Source organism: Rhinatrema bivittatum, chromosome 9, assembly GCF_901001135.1.
Source record: "Rhinatrema bivittatum chromosome 9, aRhiBiv1.1, whole genome shotgun sequence".
NCBI lineage: Eukaryota > Metazoa > Chordata > Amphibia > Gymnophiona > Rhinatrematidae > Rhinatrema > Rhinatrema bivittatum.
The window spans coordinates 33325152-33338057 of NC_042623.1; the positions used below are offsets into that span (position 1 = coordinate 33325152).

At 50.1% G+C, this 12906-nt stretch overlaps 1 protein-coding gene across 1 annotated transcript in view; it reads right to left on the reverse strand.

The window, feature by feature from the left end:
* SBF1 (SET binding factor 1) overlaps positions 1-12906 on the reverse strand; it is a 342170-nt gene that overhangs the window by 113001 nt on the left and 216263 nt on the right. Inside the window, exons 21-23 of the mRNA XM_029615648.1 lie at positions 2305-2378; positions 1881-2076; positions 1150-1277 (exon numbers count right to left, since the gene is read on the reverse strand). Coding sequence (XP_029471508.1) covers positions 1150-1277; positions 1881-2076; positions 2305-2378 — 398 coding nt within the window. The remainder of the gene's footprint in view (positions 1-1149; positions 1278-1880; positions 2077-2304; positions 2379-12906) is intronic.

Sequence of the window (12906 nt, forward strand, 5' to 3'; positions counted from 1 at the left end):
AGAACTCCAAATGGGAAACACCCAATCCCCAACCCCAGGGCTTCTGGTGCCAATTAGAGAGACTAAAGCAGGAGTGGCCAACTCCAGTCCTCAAGAGTCACAAACAGGCTTGGTTTCCAATACATCCTTGATGAGTATGCGTGAGATAGAGGTAGTGCATGCAAATCTTTCTCATACATATTCATTGTAAATATCCTGAAAATCTGATCTGTTTGTGGCTCTTGAGGACTAAAATTGGTCAACCCTGCACTAAACTTACCCTGTTTAAAAAAAAAAAAAAAAAAGTTTGCCCACCCCTGTGTTAGACCAACTAAAGTGGGTTTTTCAAGAAAAATGTCAGCGGGGAACTAAGACTGATCAGTTATTTTCTGCCAGATCACCAACCCGGAACCTTTTTGAACTTGCTTCCTTTTGCCCATTGGGAAAAAGTGGGAGATGGAGGTTGCCACTGAACCCAACCCGATATCTTTTTATTCAGAAAATTACCAGAGACTGATCAAGTTTATGTGAACTTTGTTAAAGCTTTTGTTACAAAAAAACAAACAAAAATAAACAGCTTAGAGATGTCATGTTTAAAGAATTGACTTGAGGGAAGGCATCAGCAAATCATAATTTGTGGAATATATTCCAATTAAAATAAAATGATAATTTGAGGTCCCATAGGGATCTGTGCTTGGAACATAACTGTAGTAGAGGCAACATATCTGGATTAGCTGGGACCAAGCTTGTCTAGAAAGATAGTGGGAGCTTTATGATAAAAAGAATTTCGGATAGTAGACATTTTCTTAGGTTGATGTCCATGATTTTGCAATATTACCAGTTTTGCAGATAACCTCAAACTATAGGACTCATCAACTTTACGACCAACTATAGATACCCACCCAAGCAAATAGGCAAAGTGGCAGCAAGTGAAATTTAATATGAACAGACGGGAATATACACTTGGGCATAAGAGATAATAGTTATTAACACTAACTAGAATAAAGATCTGGGTATATTAGTTGAGATCCAGCAAGTAAGCACATAAATATGTATTAGATACAATACAGGACATTGACTCCTGCTCTGAGAGATCCTACAGGAAACTCCTTGTAAACACTATTAAAAAAAATGGAGAATGCCAAAGACTAGCCCAGCAGATGCTCTCACCTGGAAAGTGCAAGAACGTAGCTGAAGTCCCTCCTGGATGAACTGATCCAGCTGTGCCTGAACAGTGATTTTCTTCTCCTTCGTGAAAGAGGCAATAGGGAAGGATCGTATCACCACTTGCTCTCCCGCTGCATGAGGCAATACAGTAAATAATCAGAACACCCACCCTGCATCTTTCTACTAAATAAAGAAGCATACCCTATATATTTAGGCCTCCCAGAAGTGTTCTGAAAGAATAGGTATCCAACTCAGTCACTCATTCTCATAAATGGGCATCCATTCTCCTTTCAGACACACATACACAATCATAGTAAACACATGGGCTCTAGAGGTTTTAAGCATATAACCAAGCTGTCTATATGCAATACACCCAGGGTATTCATCGATAAATGTATAGCACTACAAAAAGAGGCACAAGGTCATTACCTAGACCAGGGTTGGCCAACTCCGGTCCTCAAGTGCCACAAACAGGCCAGGTTTTCAGGATACCCATAATGAATATGCATGAGATAGAATTGAATACAATGGAGGCAGTGCATGTAAATCTATCTCTTGCATTTTCATTGTGGATATGCTGAAAACCAGGCCTCTTTGTGGCTCTACAGAACCGGAATTGGCCACCCACCCCTGACCTAAACAGAGAAAATCCATCCATACAGTGGATATCACAGAGCCTTGTTACCTAAAATCAGTGGATATGTTTACAGTGGTTATCACAAGGGACTTATTACCTAGAGGGTCAGTGGGCGTGCCCTTGAAGATACAACGATAGGTTGTTAGGAAGATGGCTCCTTCTGCAGGAAGTAATGGTGGCCCGCCAATATTTCCTCCAGCGGCCTCTTCCCGACCATCTGGCATGAGGTACACTCGCAGAGCCTCCATCACACACTCCTCTCCAACCAACAGATTTGGCCGCAGCAGCTTTGGCTGTAAAAAGTGAGATCAAAAATGAAAGATGGGTCCAGGAAACAGGAGGCAAACAGACTACTGGACTGTAAGACCTATGCGTTGAACAGAATGCATTTCCTCCTTGCTATGCACAGAAACCTCCCTCTTTATAAAAGCCTTTTGTTCTACTTGGCTACCAAAAGCCCATTATTGCCTTTTGAAATTCAGGATCTTCTAACAGATCCTTGAAGAAATTGTGTTTAATACCTTTTGAATAGGAGGGAGCCTCTTGCTTTCCCTATGCACAGCATCCAGAGTTTCTATATGCATCTGCACAATGTCTGCAAAAAAACAAAACAAAACAGAGACAACACATGTTAATAAAAGATCTAGAGGAGGAGAGATGAAAACCCCTACTACAATGTAACACAGTAAATCTTATGCCTGATTGTCTTTTAGTCATTAAAGGAAAATTGGTTCTTACCTGCTAATTTTAATTCCTGTAGTACCACAGATCAGGCCAGACTCCTGGGTTTTTCCTCCCTTCCAGCAGATGGAGACAGAGAAAGTTTTACTGACACTGTCACTTAACCTGGTGTGCCACCTGCAGTGTCAGTATTGACCTGTACCCAAGCCAAGATGGAAATGTATCCCAAAACACAATGTAACTTATCAAACATCTCCCACCAAAGAAGCAGGAGGAAATGGAACCACTTAATCTGAACAACCCTTATAACCATATAAGTCAGAATGTACAACTATCACCTGAGCCAGAAAAACCCAATTGAAAATCCTTCAGCTTATATATAAAAAAACCCCACAAATCGAGTGGACTCTCCAAACCCAGGCAAGACTCTGGACTGATCTGTGGTACTACAGGAACGAAAATTAGCAGGTAAGAACCAATTTTCCTTTCCCTTTACGTACCCAGATCAGCTCAGACACCTGGGATGTACCAAAGCCTCCATAAACCGGGTGGGACTGCAAAAGCCCTGCTTGAAGCACACTTTCACCAAACATCTTTTCTGCTTGTAAGTGCAAGGAGACCTTATGAACAAATCCTTTATCGGCCGTGCAAATTCTAAAGCGTAACCGTGCTCTATCACACTTAGGACCCACTGATCTGATGTGATCTTGGCCCACTCTTCGAGAAAAATTGTTAACCGATCTCCGATTCTTGGAATGGAGAAGTGAGCTGGCCTCGCTTCATTGGGAGGCCCCGGAACTAGAGGCCCCCTGACCGGTACCATTTCTGGTTAGTCTCCGGCTTCGAAAGGACCAATTCCAAGACTACTATATCCAACAACTTGTCTCTGACCTCCTCCCGAAGGAAGAGACTGTTGGGAATGTTAGTTTGACTGGAAATAAGCCCATGCTGAAGAGAAACCTCTGCCAACCTTCGGCTTCTCCCCTTTGGTCTCTCTGAGAAGCTTCACAAGCTCCTCCAAGTCCTCACCAAAAAGTAGCTTCCCCTTAAACGGAAGCAATCCCAGCTGAGACTTAGACCAAGCATCCACATACCAGTTCCTTAACCACAAAAGCCTTCTAGCGGAGACTGCAGACATCATAGAGCGGGAGGAAGTGTGTATGAGATCATACAAAAGCATCCGCACCATAGGTCACCATAGCTTCTAGCCTCTCGGCCTGATTTAAGTCTTCCGGGGATAGCGGCCTATCGGATTTCAACTGTTGTACCCAGCACAATCTGGCCCGGAGCATAAAACTGCTACATACAGCAGCACAAAGGCCCAAACCAACCTCTCAAAAATTTTCTTCAGGTGTACCTCCAACTTCCTATACCTTCAAACCTGTATCTGGAGTCTCCCACTCCCAAAAGCACTAATTCCTTCAACTGACTTATGGAAGGGAAATGCCTTTGCTGGCCCCCTCAAATCCTGCATGATTAAATCCACTCCCTTGTGGTCCAAATTAGCCTGGGGTTCATTAATACCCAGTTTCTTTAGGATACATGGTATTAAGGACCATAATTCCTCCCGATGAAAAAAGAGACCACCTTCAGATCATCTCCCTCCACCGAGGGTGCTTGATCCTGAGCATTATCAGGGTCCATGCTGTCCAAATGAGGATCCATTCCTGATAGATCTCCAGCCAGAGGATCATCATTCTCCGAGCTATCATCTGCATGGAAGAAGGATCCAACAGAAGAAAATAGGATAAAGCATAAACATTGGCAAGTTAAATGTAAGACATTGATAAGACAGGCTAAGAGAGAATTTGAAAAGAAGTTGGCTATAGAGGCAAAAACTCACAGTAAAAACTTTTTAAAATATATCCGAAGCAGAAAGCCTGTGAGGGAGTCAGTTGAACCGTTAGATGATCGAGGGGTTAAAGGGGCACTTAGAGAAGATAAGGCCATCGCAGAAAGATTAAATTATTTCTTTGCTTCGGTGTTTACTGAAGAGGATGTTGGGGAGGTACCCGTAATGGAGAAGGTTTTCATGGGTAATGATTCAGATGGACTGAATCAAATCACGGTGAACCTAGAAGATGTGGTAGGCCTGACTGACAAACTGAAGAGTAGTAAATCACTTGGACTGGATGGTATACACCCCAGAGTTCTGAAGGAACTAAAAAATGAAATTTCAGACCTATTAGTAAAAATTTGTAGCCTATCATTAAAACCGTCCATTGTACCTGAAGACTCGAGGATAGCAAATGTAACACCAATATTTAAAAAGGGCTCCAGGGGTGATCCGGGAAACTACAGACCGGTTAGCCTGACTTCAGTGCCAGGAAAAATAGTGGAAAGTGTTCTAAACATCAAAATCACAGAACATATAGAAAGACATGGTTTAATGGAACAAAGTCAGCATGGCTTTACCCAAGGCAAGTCTTGCCTCACAAATCTGCTTCACTTTTTTGAAGGAGTTAGTAAACACATGGATAAAGGTGAACCGGTAGATGTAGTATACTTGGATTTTCAGAAGGCGTTTGACAAAGTTCCTCATGAGAGGCTTCTAGGAAAAGTAAAAAGTCATGGGATAGGTGGCGATGTCCTTTCGTGAATTGCAAACTGGCTAAAAGACAGGAAACAGAGAGTAGGATTAAATGGACAATTTTCTCAGTGGAAGGGAGTGGACAGTGGAGTGCCTCAGGGATCTGTATTGGGACCGTTACTTTTCAATATATTTATAAATGATCTGGAAAGAAATACGACGAGTGAGATAATCAAATTTGCAGATGACACAAAATTGTTCAGAGTAGTTAAATCACAAGCAGATTGTGATAAATTGCAGGAAGACCTTGTGAGACTGGAAAACTGGGCATCCAAATGGCAGATGAAATTTAATGTGGATAAGTGCAAGGTGATGCATATAGGGCAAATAACCCATGCTATAATTACACAATGTTGGGTTCCATATTAGGTGCTACAACCCAAGAAAGATCTAGGCGTCATAGTGGATGACACATTGAAATAGTCAGTTCAGTGTGCTGCGGCAGTCAAAAAAGCAAACAATGTTGGGAATTATTAGAAAGGGAATGGTGAATAAAACGGAAAATGTCATAATGCCTCTGTATCGCTCCATGGTGAGACCGCACCTTGAATACTGTGTACAATTCTAGTCGCCGCATCTCAAAAAAGATATAATTGCGATGGAGAAGGTACAGAGAAGGGCTACCATAATGATAAGGGGAATGGAACAGCTCCCCTATGAGGAAAGACTAAAGAGGTTAGGATTTTTCAGCTTGGAGAAGAGACGGCTGAGGAGGGATATGATAGAGATGTTAAAAATTATGAGAGGTCTAGAATGGGTAGATGTGAATCTGTTATTTACTCTTTCGGATAGTAGAAAGACTAGGGGGCACTCCATGAAGTTAGAATGGGGCACATTTAAAACTAATCGGAGAAAGTTCTTTTTTACTCAACGCACTATTAAACTCTGGAATTTGTTGCCAGAGGATGTGGTTAGTGCAGTTAGTATAACTGTGTTTAAAAAAGGATTGGATAAGTTCTTGGAGGAGAAGTCCATTACCTGCTATTAAGTTCACTTAGAGAATAGCCACTGCCATTAGCAATGGTAACATGGAATAGACTTAGTTTTTGGGTACTTGCCAGGTTCTTATGGCCTGGATTGGCCACTGTTGGAAACAGGATGCTGGGCTTGATGGGTCCTTGGTCTGACCCAGTATGGCATTTTCTTATGTTCTTATGTTCCCCAAATGCAACTGTTGTGCCAGCACTCTCCAAACTCTGGTCGCCCCATCAGATTGAGCCGAACGAGGCCTTTTGACCAGAACAGGTGCCTGCAGGTCCACTGACTTGGGAAGGTGACATCCAGCCACCCTTCTAGCCAAAAAAGCCTTAAGCATAAGCAGAACAAAATCTAGGGAAAAATCCAGAGTCATCTGGTTCCTGCTCCAGGAGGGCTTCCTCTTCCTCCCCCAGCAGAGGTTCCTGGGACCCTCGGGGCTCTGAGGGTCTTCGATCTGCCGGTGACAGTAGTGGGGGACAGGGCAGTGTCTTTCACTGCCCTGTCCCCCACTACTGTCACCAGTAGTGGGGGACAGGGCAGCAGCAAAAGAAGAGAAAATGGCTGCTGTTCCCGCTGAAATCGGGAAAACATCTTCGGGCTGCTTGGCTCCCCGCACTCTCTGCGGAGGATTACTGTTTGTCCGAGGCTCCCTTAGTGCACCTCGAGCTGCATTCTGCCCCGGAGATGCAGTGGGAGCAAGTGCCGGCAAGAGAGTTTATTTATTTATTTACTGATTTTATATACCATCATTCGGTGAATGCCATCAATGGTTTACAACAGTAACAAAATTACATCCAATAAAAATCTGAAATAAATATAAAATTAAAAAGTTTAAAATAAATGAATAAAAGACAACATCAAATGGTAAAAAAATATATATAAATTGGCCTAAGATAAGATCCTGTGAATAGTAACAGTATAAAATAGTGACAGTTACTAGATGGGAAAGACAAGAAAATTATTACTTACCTGCTAATTTTCGTTCCTGTAGTACCATGGATCAGTCCAGACAGTGGGTTATGTCCCCAGTCCAGCAGATGGAGTCAGCACAAGCTTCGAGGGGGCGTTCCCATATATACCACTACCCCCTCTGCTGGAGTTCAGTATCGAGAATATCAAAGCCCGAGTAGAGACCCCTTCTGGATCAAGTTTGTAGAAACAGATAATGCATAAGGATTGCAAACATTCAACGATTAACGATTAAAGACAACCAGCTTACCAACTTGTAGGGAGCTGTGAAAACATTGAAAAACTGCATAACGCAGAGTAACAGAAAAACGTCGAGTAGAGCCGAGCAGGAAGAAGTATCCAAACGCGGTGGGCGTCTGGACTGATCCATGGTACTACAGGAACGAAAATTAGCAGGTAAGTAATAATTTTCTTTTCCCTGTACGTACCTGGATCAGTCCAGACAGTGGGATGTACCCAAGCGTCCCTAAATCGGGTGGGGTTCTGCGAGGCCTGCTCGGAGAACCTGCTCGCCAAAATGACCCGAGGCCGAAGAGGCGAGGTGTAGCCGATAGTGTCTGGAAAACGTGTGCAACGATTTCCAGGTTGCCGCTCGACAGATTTCCTGAGTTGAGACCGAGCGAGCCTCCGCCCAGGAGGCCGCCTGAGAGCGTGTAGAATGAGCGACGATGCCCGGAGGGGGCGTCCGCCCCGTACCAACGTAGGCAGCGGTAATGCCCGCCTTCAGCCATCTTGCAATCGTCGTCTTCGAGGCCTGCGACCCCTTCTTGGGACCGGACCAAAGCACGAAGAGATGGTCAGAAATCCGGAACTCGTTGGTAGCCTCTAGATAGATACGCAGAGTGCGCTTGACGTCCAGGAGTCGGAGAGCCTTCGGTTCGGAAGAAGAGAAGGACGGCAATTCCACCGTCTGGTTCACATGAAATGCCGACACCACCTTCGGAAGAAAGGAGGGAACAGTACGAAGTGATACTCCAGAGTCAGAAAAGCGCAGATAAGGCTCCCTACACGATAGAGCCTGCAGCTCCGAAATGCGGCGAGCGGAACAGATGGCCACCAGGAAGACAGCCTTGAGAGTGAGATCCTTGATCGTCGCGCTTCGCAGTGGCTCGAACGGCGGACCCGAAAGCGAGCGAAGCACAAGGTTGAGGCTCCAGGAGGGACAAGGGTCCCGTAACGGCGGTCGTAAATGCTTGACCCCCTTGAGGAAACGAGCAATGTTAGGGTGCTGCAGCAGGGAGCCGCCGTCACGCAACAGCGAGCCCAGGGCGGCCACCTGGACCCGTAGGGAATTATAGGCGAGGCCTTTGTCCACCCCCGCTTGCAAGAACTGTAGAATCTGAGGAACGGAAGCCTTAGTGGGTCTCGTGTCCTGGCTGGCACACCACAGCTCGAATACTTTCCAGACCCGAACATAGGCCACCGACGTCGACGCCTTACGCGCCTTCAGCAGTGTTGATACTACCGCCTCCGGGTATCCCCGGCGCCGGAGACGGCGCCTCTCAAAAGCCAGGCCGCAAGACAGAAGAGTTCTGCCTGTTCGAAAAATACCGGACCCTGACGTAAGAGATGGGGGAGGTGGCCCAGTCTGACTGGCCCGTCGATCACCAGCTGCAGAAGGTCCGCGAACCAGGGTCGCCTGGGCCACTCCGGGGCGACGAAAATCACGGTTCCCTGATGGCTTTCTATTCTGCGAAGCATCCGGCCCACTAGCGGCCACGGTGGAAACGCGTAGAGCAGCAGGTGTGGTGGCCACGGGAGAGCCAGCGCATCCACTCCCTCTGCGCCGTGCTCCTGCCGGCGACTGAAGAAGCGTGGAGCCTTGGTGTTGAGAGCGGAAGCCATCAGATCTAAGTGGGGGGCGCCCCACCGATGGACGAGAAGTTGCATTGCTTCCTGGGAGAGGGACCACTCTCCGGGGTCCAGCAGCTGACTGCTGAGGAAATCCGCCTGAACATTGTCCACCCCGGTGATGTGCGAGGCCGCGATCCGGATGAGATGACGCTCCGCCCATTGCATCAGCAACGCCGCCTCCAGCGCAACCTGCCGGCTGCGTGTGCCGCCTTGGCGGTTGATGTAGGCCACCGTGGTAGCATTGTCTGAAAGAACTCTGACCTCCCGGTTCCGGAGGAGCGGCAGGAAATGACGCAGGGCTAGCCTGACCGCCCTGGTTTCCAAGCGATTGATGGACCACTTTGCCTCCAGCGCTGACCACGTCCCCTGCGTGGCGCTTCGATCGCAAACTGCTCCCCAGCCCGCCAGGCTGGCATCGGTGGTCACTACCACCCATTGTGGCACCTCCAGGGACACGCCTCGCGCCAGGTTCGACGGCTCCAGCCACCAGCCCAGGCTGTCCCTGGCGTTCTGCGGGAGCGGGAGGCTCATCTGGTAGTCCTGCGAGATGGGCTTCCAACGGGAGAGGAGCGCCCACTGCAATGGCCGGAGATGCGCAAACGCCCAAGGCACCATGTCGATGGTAGATCCCATCACCCCCAGGAGTTGGAGGTAGTCCCAGGATGTGGGATCCGGTAACGCAGAGAACCGCTGTATATGATCCCGCAAAGCCTGCGCCTTGTCCTGACGCAGAAAGACTTTGCCCAGCCGGGTGTCGAAGGTCGCTCCCAAAAAATCCAAGCGCTGCAAGGGTGCGAGGGAGCTCTTGGAGAAGTTCACTACCCATCCTAGGGACTGCAGGAACTGCACCACCCTGTTTACCGACACTTGGCCCTGGCTGAAGGACTTCGCTCGGATGAGCCAATCGTCCAGGTAAGGATGTACCAGCACGCCCTCCCTCCGAAGCGCCGCCGCCACGATGACCTTGATCTTGGTAAAGGTCCGCGGTGCCGTCGCCAGCCCGAACGGGAGAGCCACGAACTGGAAGTGCTGGTCCAGAATCTTGAACCGGAGAAGCCGGTGCTGATCCGGCCGAATGGGAATGTGCAGGTAGGCCTCCGTGAGATCCAGGGAGGCTAGGAACTCCCCCCGATGTACCGCCGTGATGACCGACCGCAGTGTTTCCATGCGAAACCTGACAACCCGAAGAGACTTGTTGATCTCCTTGAGATCCAGGATGGGTCGGAAGGAACCGTCCTTCTTCGGCACTACGAAGTAGATGGAATAGTGGCCCGAGCCCACCTCTCCGAAGGGCACGGGCGCAATAGCGCCTATTTCCAACAGCCTGTCCAGGGTTGTCTGCACCGCCTGTCTTTTGAGCGCCGAGCCACAGGGGGAGAAAATGAACCTTGCCTGCGGGGGGCGGACAAGTTCCAATGCGTAGCCGTGTTGTATGGTGTCTAGGACCCACTGGTCCGAGGTGATCTGCGCCCACTCCTGATAGAACAGCGCCAGCCGACCCCCGATTCTGGGGACGGCGGAGTGGGCGAGCCTGACATCATTGCGACCCCTTCGGAGAGGGGTTGCCTGCTCCGGGGGCGGCGCGCGCAGGCCTCCGTCCGCGAAAGGAACGCGACCAGGGCTGAGACCTGGCGACGGCGGGTCTAGGGTTCGATGGCCTGTAGCTCCTGTAGCGTCGTTGTGCCCTGGCTCTGGTCCGAGAGGCGACATACGGTCGCGAAGGTCGATATCTATCCTCTGGCAGCCGATGTACTGCGTTCTCCCCCAACGACTTGATGATCTGATCCAGATCCTCCCCGAAAAGGAACTTGCCCCTGAAGGGAAGGGAGCCCAGACTCGACTTGGAGGAGGTATCCGCCGCCCAGTTCGAAGCCACAGCAGACGTCGAGCCGCCACTACGGACACCATGGATCTTGCCAGGACCCGAAACAAATCATACGAGGCATCCGCCCCGTAGGCCACCACCGCTTCGAGCCGATCCGCTTGAGCGGCCTCCTCGTCGGGCAAGGACTGCGACGTGAGGAGTTGTTGCACCCAGAGCAGGCTAGCTCGCTGAGCGAGCGAACTGCACATTGCCGCCCGCATACCCAGGGCGGAAACCTCGAAAACCCTCTTGAGAAACACTTCCAACTTGCGATCCTGCGTATCCCGCAAGGCCGATCCGCCCGTCACAGGAATGGTCGTCCTCTTCGTGACTGCCGACACGGCGGAGTCCACTTTGGGCACCTTGATGAGTTCCAGGAAGTCCTCAGGCAGGGGATACAGCTTTTCCATGGCCCGACTGACCTTCAGGGAAGCTTCCGGGGCATCCCATTCCCTGGTGAGTAGCTGCATGAACGACTCATGAATAGGAAAAGCCTTGGCCCTCGGTCTAAGGGCCGCCAGGACCGGATCACCCTTCTTAGAAGATGTTACTACCGCGGGAGTCACTGGAGCGGGCGGGTCCGGGGGCGGGTCGAGATCCAATTCCTGGATGATCCGAGGGATGAGGTCATCCAGCTCATCCCTCTGGAAGAGACGCAGGGTACGCGGGTCGTCCCCCTCAGACGTTCCCTCTTCATGTCCCACATCGGGGCTCACGGTACCGGGCCCCACCGGAACCGCCGCTGCCCCCCCTGGAGTGGGTGGTAGAGGGACCCGGGGGGGGACCGGGGGGACCCCCGGCACCCCCGGGTCAGGGGGAGCCGATGGCGATGGCGCCAACCTGGGCATCTTCGCTGGGGGAGGTCCCGCGGGGGCTTCCAAGCTCTGGAGATAGGCCGAATGCATAAGCAAGATGAACTCTGGGGAAAACCCCGGCCTGCCCGGGGGGATCCCCGAGGGAGGGGGTGCCGCCGTCCCCTGGGCTTGCGAGCCCTGCTGTGGTAACAAAAACGGTGGAAAAATGTCTGCACAGTCCCCATCTCCTTGTTCTGCCTGCGTGTCCTCCTCGCGGCAAGAACTCAAAATGGCCGCCGTTCCCGCCATAACCGGCAGAGTGGCCGGCCCGCGCCGCCCGGGCAAGTCCTGAAGAAAGGAAAATTCACTGCGGGGCTGCGAGGTACCTTCCCCCCCGGGGAGGCACCTAGCGCAGATCCCCTCGCGCGAAATCCGGGACCCCGGCTCGCCGCAGGCCGAACAGAGCGACGGCCGCGGCATCGGGTCCGGCGAAAAAGCAAGAAATTAAAAATTAAAGCCTCGGGGGGGGGGGGGGGGCCAACCGCGGGGGGGGACAAACGCGGGGGGGCCCGTCGGCCTGCGCTGCCCGCCTTCCCAGAGCGCGAGGTTTGTTGCGGGGGGGCCTGCACGGCCGCGCTGCCCGAGTGAAGAGTTCCTCTTCTGTCAGCTGCAGCCGACCACGCGGCGCAGGAGACTGTCCGGGTGAGAAGAACCCGCGGAGAGGCCGGCCCAACCGGCTTCCGCGCACCAGAAGCTGAAAAGGAAAATGTTTACACGGCAAAAACAAAATCAAAACTTACCCCCGGCCGAGACAAGCAGGCGGGAGCCAGGACAGAAGGAGGAAGGTGAAAGCCACGCCTCCCCAAAAATTGACAGCTTTTTTTTTTTTTTATAGATAAACTTGATCCAAAATACAGACAAAACAGACAGAAAGCAGAGAAAATACAAAGGCAGAAGAACTGAATCCCTGGCCAAATTGGGGAAGCTCCGATTCCCCTACTCGCATCTGCTGGAGTCAGAAGATACTGAACTCCAGCAGAGGGGGTAGTGGTATATATGGGAACGCCCCCTCGAAGCTTGTGCTGACTCCATCTGCTGGACTGGGGACATAACCCACTGTCTGGACTGATCCAGGTACGTACAGGGAACTGTAGGTATTTCATTTGCTATTATAAACCTTCCTAAATAGCCATGTTTTGACCTCCTTCTTAAAAGATTTTAGGTTTGGTTGCATGCAGGTTTCAACAGGTAGAGTGTTCCATATTTTCGGACTTGCGAGAGAGATTGCCCTATCTCTTACTTGAGTTAGCCGAGCAGATCTTACTGAGGGGATAGATAACAGACCTTTGTTGGCCGATTATAAGTTTCGTTGTGGAATGTGTAATTTGATAGC